The sequence below is a fragment of the Anas platyrhynchos genome, chromosome 11 (assembly GCF_047663525.1).
Source record: "Anas platyrhynchos isolate ZD024472 breed Pekin duck chromosome 11, IASCAAS_PekinDuck_T2T, whole genome shotgun sequence".
In the NCBI taxonomy this organism is placed as follows: domain Eukaryota; kingdom Metazoa; phylum Chordata; class Aves; order Anseriformes; family Anatidae; genus Anas; species Anas platyrhynchos.
The window spans coordinates 10,417,678-10,444,719 of NC_092597.1; the positions used below are offsets into that span (position 1 = coordinate 10,417,678).

Consider the following 27,042-nt stretch of genomic DNA (forward strand, 5'->3'; position numbering starts at 1 on the left):
GTAATACTATTTTTCAAATGAAAATTACTTGCTAAAAATGTAAGTTCACACACACTGGTTAAACACAACAGGGTGGGAGGAAGGTGGGAAACACAAGCAAGCACTCTTAGCCACCACAAACCCAAATACATGTTAGGCATATAGTCTAGAGTAAAAAATGGCAGTTTGACAGAACTATTTGAAATCATAGTTACTATGCAGACTTTAGACTTGTTGTATAATGCCTTTAATGAGCTGATCAGTGTTTGCATTTAGCTATTTAAATTTAATTATTATTTAAATTTAACTATTTTAATTTATTTACCATGGACTTGAAGTTATGGTTTATATGAAGCTAGTCATTTTGGTTCTACTGTTTAATTACAAAGTAAAATTAAGAAGAAAAAGAATTCACATTTTACAATTTTTCTTTATAACTACAAACTTTTAGACTCCAAGGATTAGTTGCTCACTTGGTAGCTAGGAAAAAACACCGTATTACCTTGTATATTACTTTCGTAGCTTCATTCAGAATAGAAGGCTGCCAGTTCTCATTTGTTGTCTACAAGGTCAAAGTGATAAAAGTCATTCTGTGCATCTTATTTAACACATCCAAGTTTTATCTTACAATGTCAAGCACAGAACTAATCATTTTGGTGCTACCAGATATCTAACCTCTAGGCTGCACATGCACAGGTCAAAATCCAGTATTAAATTTGTGAGTTTATTTCAATTTTCTATTTCTTATCCCACTCATAAAATCCTTTGAATCTATGGCAAACAAAGATGAGCTGAAATTCTGTCCCCTCTTTTCTCAAAAGGCCTGGCAAAATACCACATTGTTCATCATGACATAATGTTTGCTTACTTTATTTGTTAGACAGGGAGATAACCCCCATCAAAGTCAACACATTCAGTTTTAAAAATCACTTGGATCATAAGAACAAAACACTAGTCTCAAAGTATGATGTTCTTCAATCATCTTCTCTGCTGCTTGAACAAACTTCATGCACTACTTGCACGAATAAAAGATTGTTTTACTCTCCATATGCATACTGTCATTGCATTCTATTAAACATGTGACTTTTCCTTTCTGGTACCCAAAGATAAGTAAATTAAAAATGTAAAAACATGCATGCACATAATTACCAATAAACTAAGCTCACTCAATGTCATTCCCAAAGAAATTGGACACTGTGGGTCTGTGATCTGCAAAAACAGAAAAACAGCTATTTATCTCTATTGCCTGCATACAAAGATGCATCGTATCATTAAAACTGACTGAAACACTGAGCTGTTTTAAGGGTCTTCCTTTGCTTCAGTATTCTAACATTGAGTTGGGACAAAACCAATATGGCTGTAATTTAAAGGCATCAGAATTCAATTCTAAAATTGCATTTCAGGTCCTAAAACCTTCATATGGTAAAGAACTGAAAAACTACAAAGAACCATACTTCAGTCAGCTACATCATTCTTCCCACCACTTTGAATATGACTCTGGAAACAGTCCCAAAGTAAGGGAAATACTCTACATCCAATACTTCCCATCTACTTGCAACTATCCCATCACAAACTGCTTCATCTCTTTTCTTAAAGGAAGCTGGAACTGGGATAGAATAATACTAGTGTGATTTATATAAAGATACCACATAATCTAGTAGGTGTTACAAACTTTTTGTTTTCCAACTCATTCATAAGCTCTCATGTTCCCGCCATTTTCCATTTCACCCACTACACCAAAAAAACCTGTATATCATTTGAGCATACTAATATATGACAAACCACCACCACCCACATTTAGTGAGCAAGGTACTACTGAACAATGCAAAACAAAGAACATCTAGTTCATATATTCAAAATACTTCCGACTTTTGGTTGTACCTGAGGTACTTCATCCAAAGTAGTGTAGAAGAAACCACAATAACTTTTTCAATGGGGCAAATAACAGTTTATCTCTACTGACTAGACTATAATGACTGCACTTTGGTTGAATTTAAGACAGAAAGGAGTACGTGACAGATACTTACATCATCTTCATATTTAACATGAATGCCTGTGATTTTGACTTGCACATTTTTTATAACTTGAGTTGCAAGCTTTTCTAAAAAAGTATCTTTCTTCTCCTCCTTTGGTTTGTCTGGGGAAAAAAAAAAAAAGTCAGCATTCTGCCTAACAGCTGATTTTAACCACAGCTATTCCCATGCAAATATAATGCTTATTCTGACGTGAATACTTAACACTTCAGTTTTTAGTTTTTCAGATGTTTTCCTTTTCTGTACATCTATGTTCTGAAGATGTGCTATTAGCTGTGTGCACACAACACAACCACAGGAAAATTTATGTTTAAGTTTCAGTGAAGACAGTTCAGCTTACAGCAAGCTCCAGTTTTATTTTTAAGATACATCTCCTCACTCCTTCTAAAGTAAAAGGTTCTCTCTTAAAAGCCCCTCTGCAATTAACTGTGAGTTTCAACAAATAAGTATCTTTCAAATAGATATGAAGGTGTAATTCAGTACAAAATATCTTAGAATAATCTGACAAGGGTGATACTTGCACAATACAAGATCAGTCCACTAGAGCCTTTTACAGGACATTGCTTGAGAATATTAAAATGCTTGCTTACCATAAAGAAAAATAAAAAGATACTCCAGGAAATACTCCATTTGTTCAATAGTGGAATTATACTGTGATCGTTTAAGCTAAGTTAATCATTTAACCTGAACTAAGTTCAATCTTATTTGATAGAGAGAATGGATATACAGCAACAGAAGTCTCTCTCCAGCTTATGTCCCCCCTTTCAAAAAGGAGGGGAAAAATAAGAAGTATCACTGGATGCTAAAGAAAGAGAAAGAGAAACTTATACAAAATAAGAGAAACTAATCCTAAATAAGAGAAACTAATACAAAATAATGCAGAAATATAGTATTTTAAGAAGTTGAAAGCCATGTATTTTACCCACCTTTTGAGTGATCATGACCTTTAAAGGGTCTCTTAAAATGCTTTTTATACTTTTTACGCTTACGTCCTTTTTCAGCGCAAGCAATTTTTTGGAAAAGGATAAAATTCAAGTTAGTAAGGCAGAAATGCAAGACAATAAAAGACAGAAGAAAGTTTAGCTTGTCTTAAAGCAAAGTGACTTAGGAAGAAGCATGCATTAAAAGCTTTTAAAGAATTGCATAGCCATTAAGGATGCCATCAGCTACTTCCTTTTTTTTTTTTTTTTTTTTAAGCTAAACATCATTTAAGTTTAAAGCCCCACTAAAACAAGAAGCCAGTAACAACTTTTAAGTATGTATACAAATTTCCACTGGATCAAGAGAGGGTCCTGCCAATTTTAAGGTCAAGGCATTAAATTCAGATTTCAGTATTCCTTATACAACATCTCGTGAGTTTGAGGAATTACAAATGATCACCACACTTCTCAGCAAATACAGTCAGGCCTTTTGATGAATGCACTGCATAACACACTTTCAGATCTCTTGCGTACAAAGATCTGTAAACAGAAGCATGACTGCTTACTAGAACCCTGATGAATAAACTTCTGTAATCCAAGCATTTATTTATTTAATGACTTAAGGAAAAAGCATAGTTGTCATAACTTAACAGCTAATAATATGCACAAGGGAAAACCTTCAGTTTAAATCCAGATGAGGCTCCTACTATACAAGCGTAAAATTTCCGAGTTAAAAAACTGAAGACATACAAGAAAACCCAAAGAACATTCATCAATAAGATTCTCACAACAATCAACAGTTGGGTACGAAAGCAATCTGAAGTAACAACAACAGTAACTACAAAAAACGCATACAGAAATAATGATTATTTAAACGGCTTTATATGAAGTTAAATTCTAGAATTAACACGCTAATTATGGTCAAACAAATCACAACCATAGCATGAATTAAGTTAATGCTCTTTTTTCCCCATATTTCTAAAGAAAACCAGTTTGGTGAGTCGCATTGTTTCTTTCTCCTCTCTGGCCATAAAGGGGAAAAAGAACATTTAAAAGGTTACAGCAGAAGAAGGGTGTGTCCTACTAAAGCAAGACAGAAGAAAGTGCAATGGCCTATTTAACTTAGGGGAAGAGCTTTATTTCGATGTACTTTGCATGCTTGTTCAAACAAAGGAGAAAGAAGTGCCAGCCAAGACTTCAACCTGTCTTGAACTTACAAGGTGGTCATGCTACAAATAAAAAAAATGTAGGGGGAGTCACAAAGAAGAAAATACATGCCAAACAGAAATTATGTTTTCTTTTGTATAGTTCCTTTTAGGTACAAGGAACCCTCTGGAGAGGATAGGTTAAAAGACTGCTTACTTCACTTTGTATTGAATTTGTAGTTCTCGGACTTTTATTTGCATGTTAGACAAAACTAAGGCAACATGGGTTTATGCTCAATTATGTGCATCCACTACTATGGAGAGACTGAACATGGTCCAATAAAGCTTAAAGCTCATTCTACACGTTGACTCAGATAAAAGCTCCCTAAGTATTCTTAGCTAAGAGTAACATTCTGAAAATCTGGTTCAAGAAGGTAAGAAACAGCAGCAGATACAACATAACAGCTCCAGCGAATTTCAGTGGAAACTGCTTCCTTGTCTAAAAGCTATCAAATTAAACAAATCCAAGGAAAAAAAAAAAAAACATACTAGAAGCCTTCTTTCTGCTATTAGTCATTTTGCCTGTCCACTATTTCATGACATCCTAAACTTACGGTATTTTTTAGACCAGACTTCTTACGAATTACCCTCTGTTCTCAAAATATCTACACAGTAGTATTTAAAAACTAAAGCAGAATGTTGTCAGTATTTTGACATTCTTGAACTCAAAATGGCCAATGGATATTTTTCTAAGTGGTCTCTTAATTTCCTTGAACAGCCATTCAATTAAACTAAGACTAGTCACACAAAGTTTCCACTTGAATTCACAGTCATCAACATCTTGTTTTCTCATTTTAAATTTGGCTGCTTTGGGTTTTTTTGCTTTTAAAAACATAGACTGCAATTAACCATGCATACCCACCAGGCTTGGTGTCCTTGCAAATCAGACTCTCCAAACGATACAAGGAATCTTGTGAATGAGTGCCTTGGTCCACATGGCAGCAAATAACCGAAAAATGCATTTTGTTTAATAGAAGGAAATTGGATCCTGATATAATGTTACATTCTGCTCTTGAATTAATGGTGAATTTGTAAGACTCATGTGTCAAGTTAGCATTTACAGTATAGTATAGTATCTGACAGCCAGAGCCACTTCAGAAATATCTAGTGTCAAAGACTATCTACAGATGCAAATTAGGTAATTTTCATTTTACTTCTATCCAGCAAAAGACAAGGGTTTCAAACCTTGGTCTCCATTAATGAGTTTGGACGATGAGAGACTTGCATAGCTTGGAGAACAGAAAATGTTTTGTCAGCTTGTATCAGCAGGCCTGGCTATTACTTCTCCATCACACTACAACCACACAGAGATTTGACCGTTTTGCTCAACATTTGAATAGTATGTTGAAAGAAAATATCCCCAGGACTGTTTATACCAACTGATTCTCAAATAAATGACAGTACTGAATTAAGATTGTACACTTACTAATGTAAATTGAGTAACAGTCACAAAAGCTAAAAATTCATGGAGAAAATATTCTATTCGGTGAATTTTCCAATTTTCACCAGCTGTTGCAAGCTCTTAAAAGCTACAGGAAGAGCTGAATTTCTTACAAGTTTACAGCACAGCAGAGCAATTTGGACGACAAGACCTTTGTACCTAGCAAAGGCAAGAGATCTGCTCATACAAGAACCAGACAAGTCCTCATGACTACAGTATTCTAACACAAGACCTGGTCACACAAATTGCAAAGCTATTGTACCACTGAATGAGGCTGCAGCATGACCACAATTTAAAATGATCTGACTTGAACATTTCTCTAGCTTTTCAACCCCTAAGCCAAAAGTTTAATACTGCATCTTTCTAAAACATGACTCTGAATCTAATTCTAGTTCTTCGCATGGTAAGTCAATCTACTGAGGTATCTAAGTCTTTTTCAAAAGTCTTGCAAATGCTGGATGTATTAAGACTCTCTCTCAAAAAAAAAAAAAAACTTTTGACTTTTCTTACAGATGCACTGACTCTACATTACATTGCTACTGATAGGAAAAAAAAAAAAAAAAACAGCTTAAACATTGCAGCTCCTACAGTATCCAAGTCCTCTATAATCAGAGTAAAACTTCTACAAATATTCCCTTGTTCCAGTATGAACTAATGGCTCCAAAATTCACCAACTGAGGTTGTCTTAGCTCACACACACATTCTGGCATACTAAAGACAAGAAATAAAGCAGAGCTTATTTCTTTGCTGTATATAGATGGCCAAATCGCTCTCTGAAGGAAAATGAAAATGTATACTTCAAACTACCGGAACAGGAAAAGGCATTAGAGTCCTGCAACTGGAAAATAAAGCAAGAGAAGAGACTACAATACGGACTATTTTTTTCCCCCCGAAGCGTTCTAGGCGTCGTATTATTTTCACGGCATTTTGCAAGGCAAATGACTTGCGGCATTGCAAGTTTTCACTACCTGTCATTCTGTCATTGGCTCTAAAGTTGGTCTCTGTCCAAACAAGCCTAATTTACACTGTTATTCTATTAGTTATTTGAGGGGAAAAAAAGTAAAAATAAATAAAAAAAAGAAAGCTAACTGGACTGAAATGATCAATTCTTTTACCCAGTCACAGAAAATTGTACATTTCTAATGATCTACATCACAGCTTTGCTTAGTTTCCTGTCTTTGTGTTCAACTGTTTTCTTGTGTCATTACTTACTACCTCATCAAGACAGTCTCATTTTTTAAATAATGCAGTACAAATGCAGTACATCAGAAAAAGACAGCAGAAACTGAAATGAAAGCATTATTGTTGATATTTTTTGTGGAAAATTTACCAACCTTACTACTCCTTAAATTAATTAAATAATTTTAATTATATTATTTTAATTAAATCAATTTAATTAATTGATTTAATTAAATTAATTAAATACAACTCCTTAAAGTTTCCTTTAAACAAAGAATGTCCTGTGCTCGTCTAGAACACGTTATTAAACATCCATTACTAAAACTCCAAAGCAAGATATATTTGCCTCATGAAATGTAGTTGCTGTCTTTGGTCCTATTCCCCAAAATCTTTAAGAGAAAAAACATGCCAGATAATCCAGTTCTCACTTCCAATGGACAAAGGAATGATAAACAAAATGAGTAACACTCTATAAGTTTCAGAGCAAGAAGATTTTTTAAAGCACTGCAGCAAAAGAGTCCAACTGGAGGAGTTGGATTCAATAATCCTTGTGGGTTCCTTCCAACTCAGGATATTCAATGATGCTATAGTAAGCAATTCTAAGATCAGCTAGACGCTTAATTTATAAAGTCAATCACAACAATAGGACTTTGTTTCCACAGCACAGTAGGTCCTCAAATTGCAGGGGAGGACTTATTAACTCAGTACCTTTTTCTGCTGCTTTCTGCAAGGCTTCTTCAATTCTTGCCAGTTCCTTCTGTTTATTATCTTGCAGGTATTTTTCTTCCTTCTCTGCATCATATTTAATGCCTGTAAACGAAGTTGGGACAGCTTTAACCTTTTACAAATCACATTTTATAAATGCATAATCAAGCAACGCGCACAATATTGAGCATTATGTTGCAAAACGTCATTTGAAGCAAAGGCTATTCTATGTCCGAATGCTGAAACCTGTATCCAGCCTCAGAAACTGGGATTTTTACACAGTAGAATACAAAAGATTGCATCAGCGTTTAAGCATTGTTTTTCAAGAGGATGTTTCCATGAGTACTCAGACCTTCAAGTGTGATCTGTGTAATGTAACAGGTTTTAATTCACATCACATATATGTGATGCTCTACCAACTTGGAAGTTTCCTTCATACAACAGAGCATTTGATTTCAGAGAAAACAAATCAAGTTCTCTGATCCTCTTCCCTCCCCACCCCCCCAAAAAAAAAATCACTTCTAATGGAATGACTACTTTTGATTGCTTTAAGTTAAAAGCAGACAGACTATACCATGCAACAGTCAAAAGATCTAAACCATGCCAGAAGAATGGATTCCGGATAAGCATGCATCAGAGGAAACCTGTTAAACTGAACTTCAAATGGATACAACCAAAGATTTTCATGAAAGCTACCGTTTATCATCTTGGTCATGCTCCCCTCTTTAACCCACCCTTCTTCTACTTATTTGCCAGCATTCATCTAGAAATCCCTAAAGGAACTTCATCTAGAAATCTCCCTAAAGGAACAGAAAGTAAAACTGGCAGCTTATATGAAGTAATTGCTATTACACACTTGAATAAATGCGTACCCTTAGATATTTTTCTCCCCTTCATTATTAAACTGTTGTTGAGGAGTTTACTTACTTGCTCCAGGAACTATTAGAAGATACAAGCCTTCTAGTGTTGCAACAACTGCCTCACCATACAGGTTCTTCCAAGGAATCTTCAGAGTAAGTTTATCTTTATAAAACAGATAAATGTTAAGTTACATCAAATAATATACATTTTAAGTTAAGTTACACCAAATAATATCATATATATATATATAATATACATTTAAAAAAAAAATTACATCAAAATGTATGCTATGCTTAGCCTGAACAGTAACTCCAGCAATACAGGGTATTAGCCCCTTATCTTCATTCACGTCCTAAACAATTTAGAAAGTGAAGAGAAACTGGATGGGCATATAAAACCTGTGAAGTTATAAAATGCATGAAGAGAAAATAAAAGCAATCGATTTAAGTACAAAGATGGTGTTTGAGTCCAAATAGTCAAGATCAAAATCTGAAATTGTCACTGGAGTTTAATTTGCTGGGGTTAATATGATTTTCCCAGGAAAATATAAGAAGAAATACAATATATTCATCTCCAACAAACATTTCATGTGAAAAAAGCAATGTTGACCTCAAGGGAATCAATTTTTAACAACATTTAACTAAGAGTTCCTAAACTCTTGGCATGTTTGCCAGTTTTTTGGGAATCTTTCTTAATTTCTTCATATTCCATATCTTTCCTTTAAAGGATCACACACACTGAAGTTATAAGAAAAAGCTCTCTTGATCATCCGTATACCTGAAAAGAACCTCCCAGGCATGTTTTTCATACCCAGACTGTAAAGTTACACAAAGAAAGTCAGGCAGATAACTTTTTATGATTTATTTAGTGCAGCCACATTAGACATCAACACTAATTTCAACAACAAACATTATTACAGAGAGCACTGAAGAAAAAATTATAAAAGAAATTCTGAGGCAAGACTCATATTGCAGTGTTAAAACTTCAATTTTAAGATTCACGTTGAAACAAAGACTTACCTATCTGACCAACCTTTATTCTAAAAGGTACATCCAGTTCACTCTGTAAAGAAAAATAAGTATTAAATAGCTACATGAATTCTGAAGGTAACCTGATTTATATAGCAAAATTATTATCCTGACTTCTCATAAAACTATCCTCTCAAAACTGAAATTCCAGAACAGAAGCAGTTCTCTATATGATATAGCTTTAATTATTTAACAATAATAATGTGAACACAGGTATCCATAAATATGGTTAGGCCTATAGAAAGCCTAAAAACAGAGGAGTCACGTTTCTAGCAGTTCTCTCCTACAACTTTGATAATGCCTTGCTCCAAAGGTTATCTAAGAAGTAGATTTTTATTTACCTAAGAGAATATAATTATTTTTTTTTTGATTTGCCAAATAGGTGTTCTCTTTTTAATTATCAGTAAATACTAAGCATTGCACTAAGATATTTTAAAAGCTTCAACAACAAGATCTACAGAAAATTTCCAGTTGGTACCCAGCTGCTGAATTTCCTTCCCCTATTTTAGTGTAGTGTTTTCTAGATCTTCCACTTCAATATTCTTTTGAAATGAATTAAGTACAATCCAAAGCCATGAATTCTCAATCTCAAAGATTATAAAAAGTAAACCTGCCTTCTCAAATGAGACATGTCAACCGCTTCTCCTACATATGACAAAACAGCCTTAAAAACCGCTTTTCCAACATCTCAAAAGTATTAAACAAGGCTCCTCTCAAAAGAAGATTAATACCCCAGTTAACATCTCTGCCAGATTTCCAGTTTTAAAAAAACATTCTGAGCTATAATTAAGAGTCTAACAACAAACAACTTTATTTGACAAAACTAGCGACAATTCTGTGGCTTGTTCTTGTTTGGTGCTTTAAAGAAACAATTGAAAAAATACAGAGCATTCCAATCCTTTTCTGGTTATGACTACATATTCCTAGAAATATTTCCATATGCTTTATATTCTCAGTGATGACCACTCTTTTGGAACTCTTAAATATTTCTTTCTATTTTTTCCTGCAGGAGGCAAAATCTTAAAAATCTGGTTATTGTTAAAATATTAAAAAATAATAATAAAGCTTAACTGGAAGTTTTCTTGTCAGCTTTAATTTGTCATTAAAACATATCAAAAGAGTAAGCGAAAACAGACTCACTTTGAATATTTTTATCTCTACACTTGGTCTTTAGTAGTATGAACAGGTATGGAAAGAGGTTGAGAAACAAACTGTGAGAGCAAAGAAAGATCTCTGCTTTTGACAGAACCAGAAGCAGTGAAATAAATGCAGGTACCAGCTACTACATCTACCCAATTTGATACTGTACTTAGGACCCACAGATGATTTCCGAGAGGGACTAGCTCAGGTTGGCCTGCTGATACAACTGGACCATAAATTTGACCTTGAAGAATGAGTTTTCTGAAGATTAAACTCCAGAGGGAAAAAAATGAAGGAAAATGCTTGAAGTTAAAGGCATTTTAATGTTTTTTTTTGTTTGTTTATTTATTTGTTTTTTCTTTTTTTTCTTTATTTTTTTAAAGACAACTGATTTACAGACTTTAAAGACAGTAAGAGCACTGGGGTTTGATATTAAGGAAAAAAAAATGACGTGCTGAAAATACCTCAAGATTATAAACTAAGAAGCAACAGGCAAGATCAACTTTTGGTATTTTAAAAGAAATTTCACATGGAAGTATAATTATGTAGCAGCAATCACTGAGGAAAATAAATCCTTTAAGTTGTACTAGACGACTAAAATTTTAACAAAAATGCACCAATATCTTGTTTAATTTTTTTTTATCATTTCAAGCCTCAAACATTACAATGGGTTATGTATGCACATATGCACAACACATCAATTCAAACCTCTACTGCTAACTTCTCAGAACCAGTTTTCTCAGGAGCATACTAATGATTTAACCTATAGCTTTTCTTTTTTTTTTTTTTCAATAACATTAGCAAAAATAGAACCTGTTAACCAAGTACCTACTTTGAATAACCAATAAAGAAGGCATACTGTGTAAAATTAGACTATAATAAGTAGTCGCAGGACCCATTAATACCACTTTAAAATTAACGTAATACTTACTAATGCATTCTCCTTTATTTGTAAATTGTCCAGTGCTACATTACCTATGTAGAAGAAAAAAGTACAGTAAGTTATTTCAACTACTGTGCCATAGAGGTTGAAACAAGGAACAAAACTGCAACTCTCCCAAATACATGTGGATAAATTCTGAAAATCTGACTCCAGTCATAGAAGAGCATAATAAATAGCATTTTTGTATGAATTATTAAACACTGATTACACAGGCAAAACTTAATGACGGTAGAGACTACAGAAATATCACCAGCTTACATTCCAGCATGTTTCTGTAGTGCTATCTTGGTTTTGATGATTTTACACAGCAGGAAAAGCCTGCATAGTAGAACCACAAAAAGGAACCCCATCACCAGATGTTTTCAAGCTGGAATTGCAGAGGATGCTAGATAATCTCATTCGGGCTCCCTTTTCCCATGAAATGTTGGGCTTGATGATCTTTTGAGATCCCTTCCAACCCGGGCTGTTCCATTAAATGTAAGGATTCTTGCACAGCTATTTCCAAAAGCACTTTAACTTCTCCTGACATAGCAACCACAAAATTAATGCTAATGAGAAAAGTCTTGTTCCCTGGTGTATGTAAGGGATGGAGGTAAGGCCTTCTCCAGGCAGTACAACAGCATCTTCTTCATTTATCATGTGGCAAACTTGAATGTTCCCTATGTGCATCAAAAACACCTATACCACCTTATCCCATTACTGTTTGTTTAGTGCATGACTTCGAACGCTCAAATGGGAGGTGAAAGACAGCTCCCCGAGCACCCCACACTTGCGCTGCGGCCCCGGCTCCCCCTCCTCGCAGCACCACCATGCCCAAACCACCCCTCGCTACCCCATGCCAGACGCAGACCCCAAAGCACGCTCACAAGAAATACAAAATAAACCGGTTTTTATTTTCCACAGAGCCGTGCTGCAGCACCCTGAGGCCAGCGGCGCCCACCCGCGCCTCGCCTCAGCGGGAGATGGCCGCAGCCGTGAGGCTCCTCGACCCCACACACGACGGGGGAAGGGTCACGAGCCCCCTCGGCTCCCCTCACGGGCAGCCCCCACCTCACGGCACCGCCCCTCGCCGAGGACTGGAGCGCGCAGCCCCCAGGCGTCCCCTCACAGCCGAGGGGGCAGAAGGGGTAGAGGAGCCGCTGCCCTCCCGCCCGCCCCTCGGGGAGTGGTCGGCGGCCCACGAAGCGCCCGCCCTTCACGGCGCAGCGGCTGCAGGGAGGCTCCGCCGCTGCAGCCCCCGGCCCGCCCGCCCCTCACAGGGGTCGCGGGCGGCCGCCCCCCCTGAGAGTACCGGGCTCCTTACCCCCCCATATGCCCAGCTTGAGCTGGGACTTGTCCAGGTTTTCCACATAGTCGCCCAGGAAGCGGTTCAGCAGGTCGGCCACCACCGACTCCAGCACCATGGCGGGGGGGGGCGGAGAGGAGAGGAGGGAGCGGAGCGGAGCGGAGCTGAGGGAGCGGGCGGGCGGCGGGGCTCAGCGCGGAGCGGCGCCGGGCGCGCTCCCGACATGCAGGTGACGTGGCGGGGCGGGGCGTAGGCTGCCGGGGCCGCGCAGGGGCGCGCGCCTCGTCCTGGCGGTGCCGCGCGGCGGTGCCGTGGAGCCCTGTCAGGGCGCGCTGCGCGCCTCCCGCCAACCCCCAGTCAGCTCCAAAGTGCCTGCGAGGCTACTGGGGTCTCCACGGGCGCTCTAGGTCCCCATGAGGGCCTTGCAGTGGCCCCCAGTGCCCTCTGGGATGTCCTTGAGGCCTCGCAGCACAGCCCTGAGGCCACCCGTGGCCCTGCGGTGTTATCTGGTGCCCCCTCTGTCGCTTCAGGTGCCTCCCCGTTTGCTCCAGAGGCCTCCCGAGGCCCTCAGTGCTCTCGAAAGAGCACTAGTGGCCTCCCAGTGAGCTGTAAGAGCTCCGGGCACTTGCCAGGATCGTCTAGCATCCTTTACAGCCTTTCCAGGACGTGGTGGAGGCCTCCAGAGGTCCTCAGTGCCTACCTGTACCCCTTCAGGCTGCCTGGGAGCCCCACTGGACTGTAGAGAGCGGTGGAGGCCTCCCAGTGCATGCTGTAATCTTCCAGGGTGTCTCAGTGTTGCCTGGCTCACCCTGAGCGCTTCCTAGGGCCCCTGGGTGTGCTCAGACAACCCCTGGAGCCCTCACAGGGCTCTCCAGGGTGCCCCAGAGGCCTCCCAGAGCTGCCCAGAGTTTCCCTGAGAAAAGCTGTGCAGTGCCTGAGGTGCAGCCTGGTACAGCGTGTAAGTGCAAGCACTGAGCACTGATGCAGTGGTGCCATCTTTCCTGTCCACCTCTTTCTTTAGGAGATATGCTAGCCACCATTTTGGCTGTGGTCTGACTGAACCTGGTTTGTTTTTACAGCGCATGGAAAAAAATCATTGCTGTTAATCTAGCTGTCCAAGTGACATGAATACTGGCAGACAGGGAACACAAACAAGAATATTGATCCTGAAAAATGCATCCTTCAGGGAGTTGATGCCACTACAGAGAAAGTAGATGAGAACATGCAGCCCTGTGTGGTGAATCCGCAGGTAACCATGATGGTAGAGCAGAACTTTAAATTTCAGGGGGACTACAGTACAATACCTAAAGTTATCTGTCAAATGCATTTTTTGGTTTGTGAAATATGCAGTAGAGCACAGACTGCAGCCCAGAGCATGCAAGCAACACAAGAAGATTCTTTATTTGACACCTTATTTAACATTCTAAGAGATACATGCCACATCTGCACATTGCTATAAATATATGTGCCCACATTCTCTGCAAAAATTTTTCAACATTAAAGATTCAGTGCATAAGGCAGACCCTTATGCCACTAAGACCAAAGTTCAGGCTGACAATGGCTGTTAAACACAATGATCCACATGATTTGACTGGGGAAGTCATATCACTGTGTGCTGGAGACACATGGAAATCCTGGGGAGGTTCATAATTGGAAAGTCTCACCTTCTTGTATTTTTCCATAAGCAGCCACTACTAATCACAATGACATATCAGTGCACACTGGATGTCTGTTCCCTCATGTGTACTGTGGCAGTTCTTATAAAAGCACTGACAGATGCTTTATTAATTGTCACTGTATTAGTCAAAAACATAGGTGCATATTCTAGCCCTTTTTGCAAGACTGGTCTACGCCTATATTTGGATAAATCGGTTTTATATTTAGTTGTTAATGCCATTTTTGTTCTTTCTGAGAACTCTAGCCATTCATACCATTATTTCTGTTTTCCAAAGTCAATGCCGAGTTTTTTTAACCTTAATAAGGTTAAACCTTAATAAGTAGCATGTTGATGCAACTTATCTTCCATAATGGCCTAAAACTTGTTTGTCACATGATTGATTTCTGCATTTCTGCATGTTTGATACAGAGGGGGGACTTTTAGCCAAAAATGATCAAATTCTCATTTTAAGCTCTGTTTAACTTAAGACACAAAGACAAATTGCTAATTATGAAAGGTATAGAAACTATATAAAAAATTTTTTTCTTTTTTCTTTTTTTTTTTTTTTTGTTCTTTTGTGCAGTATTGGCTGTTCAAATCTATCAAATCCACTTGTATCACAGGGAATCGTCAATGCAAGAAAACGAGATGCAAAATTGTGCACAGAGCTCCTGCTGTTAGGTAACAAACCTCCATTTGTTATCATTTTTATCAAGCTTTAAAACACCTTCACTTACTACTCTTTTTATATATAAACCATGACAGAATAACTAAGTTTTGAGCAAGAGCTAACGACAGCTTACGCTCTTATATCAAAGTATATAAGAACAATTGTGCAAATCAGTGGCACTAAATGTTCTCTATAACAATCGTGGAACATAAACACAATGATATATCCATTTTCTCTGCATTTCATAACGGTCATAATTATTTCTGCACAGCAAAAAAGCAAAGATCAGTTTATCACAACTATGAATTATTGGGGAAAAAAAAAGAAGAAAACAGCTTGTATGTGGTCAAATCACTTCCTAATTAACCAAAATGACTTTTGAAAATCATCTTGTTAAAGCACGCATTTGAGTAAATGAAATTACTATTGCTCTTTACAAACATGCTTCCCTAACAAACAGAAATATGTAGCCTCGTGGATCAAAAATTGCTCACAAAATAATGTGATTTCACCTGGAAAAAAAGCCCCAGAAAGCCAAGTCTGCATCAAATATTCTGTTTAAGTAAAATCTATATGTATTAAAAACATAAAGGGGAAACAGGATGGAATTATGAATGGATGAACTTTAAAGAAGGCAGTTTTAATATTTTATCACCATAGATACATATGCAGTTACTTCTAATTACTGAGATATTTCTGGTAAATAAAGATGCATAATTTTGCACCTTTATTACCAAACAATCCTTTGGTAGTCTTCGTGAGCCTCCCTTGCAGATAGGATGCCACTCAAGAATGACATTAATGCACCTCTTGTCTGTTGGTAGGTACCATTCCTTCTGTGTTCTCAATGAAAAAGGTAAACAGACCAAAATGAAAAAAAAAAAAAAAAGTTACATGACGTATGAGTTCTGTATCTAGAAGAACAGATACAGGACAAGCAGAAACTTTGATATTTGCTTACCATTCATTGAATACACAGATAATGTTCATTCACTTCAGGAAAAAACATGCATTTTGCCTATTTTTTCTAAATACCAACATTGAATAGACATGACAGACTTGATAAATGTGAATGGAATCACCAGTTTCACTCAGCTGAAATTCATGAAAACATGCTCCTTGTGTATTATGGTAGCATTTCATTAAATAGAAGGATCTGATGACTCCATCACTGCATAATGATTTCGTAAAAAGAAAACAGAAATACAGCACTGTAGCAAAACTTATTTACATGGCAAGATTTGCTCAAATCCCTGAGGTAAAACTGTAAAAAAAAAAATTAACCCCCCCTCCGAAAAAAAACACAGAAAATCTGTATTGAAAGTTTAAAGTTTAAAGCTTCAGTTTTGTGAATAGACCTTCACATTGTAACAACAAATATTTGCTTGGTGTTGCCTATTACACAATTCTGTACATATAAATAAATGATTGTCACAGCATAATGCTAATCTGAGGTGGTACGTGGACTGATTGCTCAATAACCAAGCTTTCTTCTCATATTTTACTGCATTAATATTACAAAATCTCCAGCTCCTACCATCTGACTGTTGGCAAGTGAACAGATGGCAAATTTTATCCACTGTACCTCACTAAACAGAGTATATGCCTGTTAGCAGTTGGGAAATCAGCCAAGTAATGTGGCATCAACTCTCTTCACCACAAACCACACAGAGATTAGAGGATTTTCTGATGAGTTAGATCAGGTTGCCAAAAGCCTTGTCTGTACAAGTTTTGAAAATGTCCAAAAATGGTTACACCACAGCATCCATGAGCAACTTGTTCCTTCTTCACTCTGATTCTGAGTTTTTTTGGTTTTTGTTGTTTTGTTTGTTTGTTTGTTTGTTTAATACCTTTTAGCTACTGAGAATCTCCCATGATATAATTTTTGACTGTAACAGTGTCAGAAGAAGTAACTATATATTTAAGACACATTTTTGGACTTAACAGATGCAAGAAATCAGTATTGATAATTTTACCATCCTCCTTTATCTAAAAAACCCCACAGTATTCCACTGAAATAATACAATATGATATTGTTGTGTTTATTTTATTATATTAAATTTTTATATTAACAATATTTTTGCACTAAAAACATCCAAATGGCCTTACAACCAGCTAGGTAATAATTTTCTAAGGTCAATATTGGGAATTTTGCAACACGTATCTCAAATATATTAGGAATGAGTAAACCCAACATAACACAATATATTAAGATGGTTGAAACATTAAGAAGATGCCAATATATAGTAATCTCCTTTCCCTTTTTTCCTTGTGACAGCTGGAAGCTTCCAGTTCTCAGTGGAGAACGTGGGAGAATTAGTATCTGCAAAAAAACTGTGATGCTGTTTCAGTGTGTCCTTTTCCTTTCTGTGACAGAACAATAAAACATAAAAGATTTTCCCAGGCGCAAAAATAGAAGAACTAATTGATAAGCAAATGGAAGAGTGTCAGTATAAGAAGCTAGTGTTAACTTCAGCTACTTTTGCCAAGGCACAGCTGTTTTGCACAGGGACAAAGCTTATTAAAAAAAATACCTTCAACTCTTTGGAGAAACCCCAGTTTTGTTTCTCAGAATAATTTTAAACTAGCTGTCTAAATTCTAACAAAACAGTTGTAATTTTTGCATATAAAAATGCTACCTCTGTTTCTGAATAAATAGATACGCACCCTTTCTCATTATACTCCAGGACAAGCCTCTCTTCATACTACGAACAAGTCTTCAGAGAAAATCTGGATTTAAAAAATGACAATCCTATTGACTGTTCTTTGTTCAAAGCTTAGACCCAAAGCTCTTCACAGCTTTCATGTGATTACAAAAGAACAAATACTGCATAGATTCCACATGCTAAGAAATAATGTTGTATCTGCAAATGAGGATACACATACAATCTTATTATGACAGGTGGTTTTCAAGGGAGTTCAAAGAATCATTTCCATGATCTGCTGTACCTTATCTGTGTCTAGGAAATTTTTAATTAGAACTTGCATTTTTTGTGTGAAATGTCTAAGCCAAGAGGATCGGTCTTTCTGATCAGTGTTGATCACATGTATGTCATACCAACTGAGATTTGAATTATAAATTACTGATATCTTTTATCCCAAGCCAGGGAATCTTCAAAAAAACAGCTAAGTTGCATCATAAAAGGAACTTAACTTAATTTTTTATGAGGACTTTATTTGATGGTATTTCTGGAAGTCATAGCTTTTTTCTTCAGTGATGTGCTGTGAAGATGAAAAAGCCACTGGCTATGTAAGAAAATTGCCTGAAATAAAAATGAACTTGTTTCAGTGAATATGTTGTCTTTGAGTGGGGAAAGAAGCAATAATAGTCCAGTCTGGACCAAACATACTTGCTTTCGAATAATAAGCATAATTTTATTCACTTGGTAAGAATTTGAACTTACTCATTGTGAAAGCCCATATGAATATCTATGAATACAAAAACAAACCTTTTCCCTTGAGAACAATTTCAGTTATTTGCACATTAACTTGCATGTTGGAACAGTTCTCCAGCAAAACTCACTAAATGATAGAATTGTTCAAGATAAATTTTATGAGTGACTTTTTTGGAAAAGTGTTGACTGGTTTTAAAGAAATGGGATGCTGGAAGGTAGCACAATCACTTACTTATTATCAACTGAAGTTTGCTTTGGAAAGTGCTAAGAGAAGAACAGTAGGGTGTTGCAGTTATAATACCCTTTGTTTATTAAGAGTTACTAATTTTCCAGATGTAGGTCAGTCTTTAAATTATAAAGTTAAGAAAATTACCAAATATCCCACTTACTATGAACTCAGAAAATCAAGAACAAGACTTTCTTTCTTCTCACAGAAGGCACCCTATCTCCAGACATTTCTGAACTAGACAGTTTTGGTTAAAAAAAAAAATAAAATCTAAACAACAGGAAATAAAAAATCTTCACCATCACCTACTTTTTACAGAATCTATTTATAAGATGCCCTAAAGTTTTCAGATTCTTAGTTGAGGCTGGAAACATTAATATAGGATGCCTTATTTGCTAATGCATTACACCAGTTCCAGAGTCAGCCAGGAGTAACAGTCATCAAGGTCACGATTCCACAAGACCCTGCGAGGCAATCCATCATCGCACGCCATGGGCATACTCATGAGCAAGTATGCTCCTAATTTTGGAGAGAGGTTTCTCTACCCATCTCAGCAGGAACGTCTTAGTGTTGTCTGTCAGATCTGTTGTAAGTGAAATCATTAAGTCTCACGTGAAAGTTTGTAAAATGCTTTTGAATGCCTGTGAACTCAGAAAGTGCTGAGTTTACCTGCTGAAACTCTTGCCTCTTTTTGACATCTGAGGACATGGCAACTAAAAACAAATGAACTTAGAATCAACATTTTTTTCTTTTTGATGAGGCCTTAAAATCAGTAAATTTGTAGGTGTAAAAATAGAATATGAAAGTTGTAACAACTCCAAGAATTTGAAGACAGACATTATTTCACTATCTTTTGTAAGACGGTTCTGCTGTGAAAGTCAGGAATGGTCAATAAGAGTCACAGAGTTGACATGTGCCAGGTAAAAGAAACCAGTTTTGCTTTGTTTTTTTGTTCCCCAACAGCCTGCGTAGTTCCTCATATTACTGCAGATGTTGTTAGCACAGCCGTCACTTTTCATCAGACTGTTTGATGACCTCATCCAGGGATCTGTAGCTGCAGTGTGACTAAGCCACGTGCCAGTGCAATGTGACTGAAGCAGGAATACTGTTTCCTTGCCCTGAGGTCAGGAAGGGAAACACTTCACTATACAAGAACTGTCAGACATTATAAACTGAATGACAAAAGATAAAGCACTGGAGAGTTGACATTATTTAAAAAGTGGGCATGGACTGGAGAATTGGGTGACCGCATACAGAAGTGATTGTGAGCAATGTGAATTCAGGCCAAAGTCCATAGAAAAACTTTACTTCAGTTTTTGGTAAAGACGGTGGAGAAAGTCAGAATATCTAAGGCAGACAGTACAGAGAAGTAGAATTGGCAGCTTTTCAGGAAAAGCCCAGACATGAGCTGTTCCCGGTGATCTCCATGACAGAATGTTGAAAGAGCCAGCACACAAAAGCATAAGTCCTGTAGCAATGATTTTTAATTATTCTGTCAGTTCAAATGTGTATCTCGGAACAACAAGCATTGTAGAGAAATGCAAGGGTAAAAGTGATATGATCAGATACAATGCCAGCAGAATTGACCTCAGCTCTATGGAAAATCTCACACAGATTATGTCAAACTGAGCTCTGTGGTGCCCAAATTATGTGGGTGGCCAGTTCAAACAGGAGGAATCGAAACTGTCAGGGGAGGCAATACCCTGCAGAAGACTGGTGCCTGGCTGGCTGAGTACCTCTGTCTCTGATGTCTCTGATTTAGCTCAGAATCACTTCTGAAGTTCAAATCATCTGTGTGATTTAGGAATAAAGTTGAGGAGGAACTCCCAGAGGTACTTAACAGCACTACAACTCATAACCCTCCACATCAAATTAAAATCCAGGCTGAACCCTACTTAGGGTGTGCTGCTTGCCTCCAGCACCATAAGCCCGGAGGCCCTAGATAAGAAGATAACTTTGGCTCAGGATCAGAGTGGATGGAAGCTAGGGAGAATACTCTAAACGGAGGATCTTGTGTAGATACACAAAGAAATTAAGCCTGAGTCACCAGGCTGGAATAATTTGCAACACAGATTTATGAAAAGCAGATCGTGTCATACCAGTTGCTGTCTTTCTTTGACAGGATAACTAGGTCCACAGACAAGAAGAATTTGGTAGACCTAATCTAAGAAGATTTAAGCAATGCATTTTGTACAGTGCCCAATGGCAAATCACTATTTTAAAAATCTTATTTGATGTTTAGTTACTCTTTTAAAAATTTTGAATTATTAAAAAAAAATGTATTAAAATAGAGGACAAGTACACATATATGTATAAAGTGGTTGAAGTTGAGATTGTAACAGGTAATGTTCAAAGAGAAATTACATGGATGGAGAAATCCATAACAATAATGATTGTTTTTCATGGATAGCTGCTGATGTCCAATATGCTTTACATTTAATAATAGGGAGAGATAAAATCCCAGAACAAACTGGATACTTATGAAATTTGCAGATAAACCAAAGCAGAATGGTATGACCAACACCAGTAATTGATTATTCAGGAAGCATCAGACAACGATATCGACTAGACAGATCGATGTGCTATGAATCAGCAGTCCTCAGACTGTACAGAGTCTATTTATTAAATACACCAGTGCAAACCTGGGTGCTCACCACTGATCCCAGTGTTTGCTATGAGAAAAAGAAAGAGCATCCCAAAAGGCAGAATCTCCCTGAGCTCTGCTTCGGAGGTCCCAAAGAGACCAAGTCCATATGCACAGCAGCCTCTGCTCCTCCACATTAACAGCTGGAGTCCATCCTCTGGCGTGGGAGAAAGTTAGCTGTCATTTTTCCTCTTTATTATGTGACTTCATCAAACCACATCACCAGCGCCAAAGGAAGCCCAGGGAAATAATGCTACCAGTCTGTTCCTGTCTTTGTCCTTTTCAGCAGAATGGCTCCATATTTCTTACGCCTCTCCTACAAATCAGTGCAGCTTACTTTTCCTTGCCCTTCATTATGATGTCAATAAAAAGCTTTCCATAAGAAGAGGAAAAAAATTAAAAAGAACGAAGTTATTTAGCTAAATCCAATTCATGTTTATTTTTGACAATTCTGTATTCTACTCTTCCTGACCTCTTAACAAATTGCCCCCACAGTCTCCTGCATCCTGCTTAGGAAGCAGCAAAGGCAGCCTGACCTGGTCTATATAATTTGTTAATTATTTGTAGAAAATATTGGGAAACACAAACTCTTCAATTACCACATATTCTGCAGCCCTAAGCACCAGCATTCAGTAATCAAGCTATTTATAGATTTAGCCTTATTTCACAAGCTTGCTTTTCTCTTGGAGCCATTAACCCTCTGAACAGTCAACATACGTGACTTAGAAAGGTTCAAGGTTGTGGATAGGAATTGAATTGTAAGTTGTTGTATGTATTTCAAGCTGTCCCTTATCAAAAGGAAGTAAAAGCTATGCAACAATACCTAATAAAAATAACAACATAGCAACTACTTTTCCAGATTTATTTTTTTTTAGGTGAAAGGTAGTACTTGGCAGATGAGAAAGAAATGAACAGCCTCTGCTTGTTGTTCTTCTAGGTCTTTATTTTTGACAGAAGCAAACCATATGTACTTTTTTTTTCCCTGTTGTTACTGTAACGAGGAAGCACTCTGTTAAATATTAAACATGTACATGAATTAAGCACTCATATGCTGTGCTGCAGGAGTCTGTAGAAATCAATGAGGTGATCTAGACTATTTGAATGACAAATCTTCTGGCTTACGCATTTTAAGAATTCAAAATAGCAATTCTGAACTGCAGACGCACATCAAAAGCCCTGTCTCCCTACACTTTATACCAAATCCTAGTCATGTAGACAGGCTAACTGCATGGGTACAGGGATCCATCTGAATTCCACAGTTAGATCAAATACCTGTTACATTCAAACATTTACTATTTACATCTCATATTAAAAGTCATTTAAAATATCAAACAAAATGTTTTTCTTCCAGGTGAAACCTCTGAAGGAGTAGTGTCCAACACAAATATCTTTTAGTCTGTCTCCCAATATTGACCTTGTTCAGCTTCCATTTGCCTTTTTACAATACCAAATAATGTCCTGGTTAGGTATCTATGTATTTTCCCCAACAATAAACATTTCTCTTGCAAGTCTGGGAATTAGGCAGTCATTCTCATTTCAAACTTTTTAAAAATTATATTATTTCCTCTAAAATGCATAGATGAAGATCTAAGCTGGATTTAAATTAGACACTGGCTAGTTCCAAAAATAGGCTAGTTCCAAAAGTCCCATTAAATGGGAAGAGATTAGTAAGAATAGAACAGCCAACCCTCACTGTAAAAACTGAACATGTTTTTACGAACTAACAAACGTGTAAGACATCTTCTGATCCTCTGAACTGAACTAAGCTTTTTATTTGCTTGAAGAATATTTTGTGCTGTCTCACAGAGAGGCCGGAGTCAGCATGGAGACACATGGCCTCTAAGCAAAGTTGAATTCTTGAGCTGGCAAACTGCTGCAGGAAGCAGTGTGCTCTGCTTAAAACCAAGCTGGCCACATGTAAGTAGTGTGTGATTGACCACATAACACACATTGTCCACTTTCACTTTACAAGAAGAGTTATGATACAAGCGCTTGCCTTTATGGCAAATAGCAGAACAGGTTCTGCATTCGGTATTTTGGCATAACTGCACAGGGGTAACTCACAAACCAGAACTGTGGTGTTGCAATTGTCTGATCTGCAATAAGTCTCATTCCCTGTAGAGGCTGTTGGACCTGTGAAACTGATAATTGATAGCAGAAAATTCCCAGGGGTAAAAATGGGAGCCTCTGATTTTACGTCCAAAGTTCAGAACAAGTATGATATACAAAGCTTTCATGAGTTGAATTTTGCCACCATCCTACCACTGAAATTTGTCAGCAGCATGAGAGGCAACCCACCAGAGTTTAGAAAGTTCCTTACACTATCCTAAACTTCATGTGTGCTGTATGTACATCTTTGCCATTAAAATAATCAAATTTGAAGATGATGCTACTTCTGAGAATAAGAAAATATTTGAAATAAGTGGAGTCCTAACCTTTTCCATAACATGACAGTTTTGCTCATAACTACATCAAATTTTACCTACTTCAAGCATTTACAACTCTGAGAAACACCATTTTAAATTGTATCTGTCTCCAGGATAGAGCTCTCCAGAAGTAGATAAAAAAGCTTCCTTAGCACTTAGGTACTAAAGGTGGTAAGCACTGAAGCTTCCCATCACCCAAATCCCTGAACTCTAGTTGGCATTTGTCAACATAGGTATCATCTGTTAGAACTAACATCACCTGATTTCCAATATCACTATAACAAGACAGTCTGTAAGAGCAGACGTATTTCTTACCTAATGCCCTCAGTCAGCTGCTTTTACCACTGAGGTAAAAGTTAGGCAGGAAGGAAAACACTGAGCAGATGGGTATGTTTACTGGGGAGTTAAACTGTGTTCAGAAGCACCACTTACAATATTTCTGGGAATTGGTGTAGTCAGGAAAGTATAAAAGCGTATTATAATTAATAACTGTATCAGCCAGCTCAGTCTTGAATGTGTTTGTCAGGTTGTGATCAGAAAACTTTTTTTTCCAATTTGTCTTTAATAGTTAATACAATTACACTGTATAAAAAACACTGTTTTTTACTTATGAGATAGTTTGAAAAACTCTTTTTACTGAATATTTGAGAAGTACTGAGAATATTTAACTGTCCAATGCTAGTTTGTGAACTAAAGTAGATCAAATTCCAAAATACAACCTTTTTACACACTGTAAAGATAAGAGATGGCAACTTAGACACAATTCCAACATTTTAAGAAATCAATTTAGTGTTTTTTTGCTTGTTTGTTTTACCAAAGATAATGAGCATTCAGATTACCCAAAATTGGAAAATTTGGGTGGATGCAAAACTATTTCCTTGAAAAATAGATTTGGCATGTAAGTTATTGTATGTTCTCAAAAAAAAAAAAAATGTTTCCAGTCATGTGGATTCTCATTATATAACAGGTGATTATGCATTTTAAAAGACAGATGGATCCTTTGTAAGGTTTTTTCCTTGGCATAGGGTGATTAAGGTCAGTTCTGAATGGGACTCATGTCTAAAGATTTCCCAGTTGAAAAGTACTGGTTCACTCAGTTCATGTCCAGAGTGCACAGATAACTTTACTGTCATCCTATGCAATAATGTACAAGGAAGATCAGACAGTGCTGGTTTGTATAGGAACTCATCATTCACAGAAAAATGAACCCCTGTTGTTTAAATTGAGACCAAAAAAGAGACATCTGAATGTAGGCCATGTTAACACACTGTTGTTAGTCTTAAGGCTGGTCCAGAAACTGACCTCATTGCAAAACCCTTTGTAAGCTTTGTGTTCACGTGGGTAAAGGCAGGTAATAACTAAGGAGAGTAAACAATAGCTCCACAAATGCAATGAAATTTTAAGGAGGAAGCGTTGAAGCAGAAAACTACAGAAGGCCTGCTTAGATCTCTGTAGTTCCTCAAGATTATCTAAATAGGCTTTATCTTTCAGGCAATGTTCTTTGCTCCATGAATCCTGGCACTAGTAATCCCCAGGTTGTTAAAGCCCTCTATTACTGATAGGTCTTTACCAGCAGGAAACAACTCCTCTTTCAATCACCTGATGCAAAATTAACACATAGCAATTCTTCTCTTTGTTGGACACACACTGTGATTACCCACTGTACTAGCTTTATGATTTCATAAACTAGTGAGCTAAGCCAATATAATCGGTCACACACTGATCTAATCTCAGTAGCCGTTTTGGTTCGATTATAATATTGTTCATTTTAAGTTCATAGTAGTTGAGTCTATGTAATGTGCTTCTGTGATGTTAATATTTACTTATCTATTTAAAACAATAAAATCAGAAAAAGCACACAGAACTAGATTATGCCTTTGTAGCCCTTTACAGGTACCTCATGTAACACAAATTAGGACTTTTAAAAACAAAGGCCTTTATTAGAGAAAGCCACCCCTTATCAAGAAAGATGAATTTATCTGCTAGCATGATCAGAGGAGACATGATCATATTTTACCAGAGAAGAATAAAAGAGCATGTCTGGATTAGTCTAGCAAATGGAAGGGTGATAAGGATACGTTTTTTCTTCACACCCGTTCACAAGTGCTATGGAGGGAGAAGAGCTGGAGAGTCCAATGCTGCCAGCTGTCAGAGATTGACCATGGGTGAAGCTGAGGAGCATACCTATCCAAAGAACGAGGCTCTAGACAAATTTTATAGTAGGGCAACACCTACAAATCTGCAAAAATGTGACTGTTCAACAACCAGGTCTATATATCCAGTGTTTCTGAATGTGTTAGCAATGTATTTTTTCTCTATTGATTGTGTCAGTGTTGTACACCTGATACAGACATAAATTTCCCTGGAGATATCAGATAAATTGTCATGCTTTTTTATTAACTTAAATTAAAAATGTAAAAAAGTCTTTTTCTGTCACCAAGATTAAAAATTGTTTCTTCTCCCAGGAAGCAGATCAAAGGCTTCTTGAAAGAAGGGGAGTACTTCCTGAATGGTTCAAGTGCATAGCAACGTGATGTAATTCATAACATAAATGCAATTTCTGAATGTTCCTCTTATCCTGGAGCTTGGCAGGAACTCTATTTCACTGGCAATTGGTAAGAGACATGCAACTGCTGTGAAAGCAATAAGTTCCTTTAAAAAGATACGTTTGGACTAATCAGTGAATAAGATTTTTAAGTGGCATGACTGATGAGATAAGTCTTAAAATAAGATATTTTTACATGTGTTTAATGTAGAAGGATGCCCACAAGTGCCAGATGTACTGTTACATATAAGAACTTCAGTTTTGGTTTTGTGTCACAGACTTGTCATACATCTTCATCAACATATGACAGGTTTGTAACGTCCTCTGATTGCCTTTCCTTCACTGTGAGCTCAGGTTTGTCCCAAAGTTTCAGTCATGAAGACTTTCTGTTTCTGCTGCATTAGGATTGCTGGACCTGCATTTCCTGAAAGGTCCTTAAAAGTAACTCTTTTGCTAATGCAAGCAGAAACAGTCTAGTATCAAATATTTTTTTAGACCCTGATAAGCAGGGTTGTCTCAAGTTTAGACAATTGAGAGGATTAATTTCGGCTTTCACTAATGATGTTCTGAAATGATTTCTGTGCAGTAATACCTAGTCTCAGTTATGGGCTCTTAATTCTGGGCCAACACAACATTGAGCCAGCTTCTTCAGTCTGGGAACTTGTTAGTGCAAGCCTATTGCCTGTGTGCATAGGGCAACTCATAATTGCTTTGTACCTTGAAGGTGTTTATAGCCTGCTTGCAGCGCCTCTGTGTGGTA

General features: G+C 37.3%; 1 protein-coding gene and 1 long non-coding RNA gene across 6 annotated transcripts in view; one reads left to right on the forward strand and one right to left on the reverse strand.

Moving 5' to 3' along the window:
• VPS13C (vacuolar protein sorting 13 homolog C) overlaps positions 1 to 12,951 on the reverse strand; it is an 88,893-nt gene extending 75,942 nt beyond the window's left edge. The window contains exons 1-10 of one of the 3 annotated variants that reach the window (XM_027465721.3): positions 12,738 to 12,950; positions 11,423 to 11,466; positions 9,343 to 9,385; positions 8,390 to 8,485; positions 7,466 to 7,567; positions 5,000 to 5,062; positions 2,939 to 3,004; positions 2,007 to 2,116; positions 1,129 to 1,188; positions 482 to 541 (exon numbers count right to left, since the gene is read on the reverse strand). In XM_027465721.3, the coding sequence (XP_027321522.1) occupies positions 482 to 541; positions 1,129 to 1,188; positions 2,007 to 2,116; positions 2,939 to 3,004; positions 5,000 to 5,062; positions 7,466 to 7,567; positions 8,390 to 8,485; positions 9,343 to 9,385; positions 11,423 to 11,466; positions 12,738 to 12,837 (744 nt within the window). In that variant the 5' untranslated portion in view covers positions 12,838 to 12,950. Of the gene's footprint in view, positions 1 to 481; positions 542 to 1,128; positions 1,189 to 2,006; positions 2,117 to 2,938; positions 3,005 to 4,999; positions 5,063 to 7,465; positions 7,568 to 8,389; positions 8,486 to 9,342; positions 9,386 to 11,422; positions 11,467 to 12,737 lie in introns of all 3 variants that reach the window. The other 2 variants (XM_038184885.2, XM_038184884.2) reach the window with 2 other exon arrangements.
• On the forward strand, positions 12,628 to 26,341 carry LOC101791616 (uncharacterized). Of its 3 annotated transcripts, none has more exons than XR_005268568.2 (4): positions 12,628 to 12,810; positions 13,799 to 13,968; positions 14,960 to 15,057; positions 26,203 to 26,341. It is a non-coding gene; the product is annotated as an uncharacterized lncRNA (long non-coding RNA). The 3 variants fall into 3 exon arrangements; XR_003499716.3 differs by lacking the exon at positions 26,203 to 26,341 and adding an exon at positions 17,734 to 17,872; XR_003499718.3 differs by lacking the exon at positions 26,203 to 26,341 and adding an exon at positions 17,325 to 17,459.
• Positions 26,342 to 27,042: the final 701 nt, after the last annotated feature.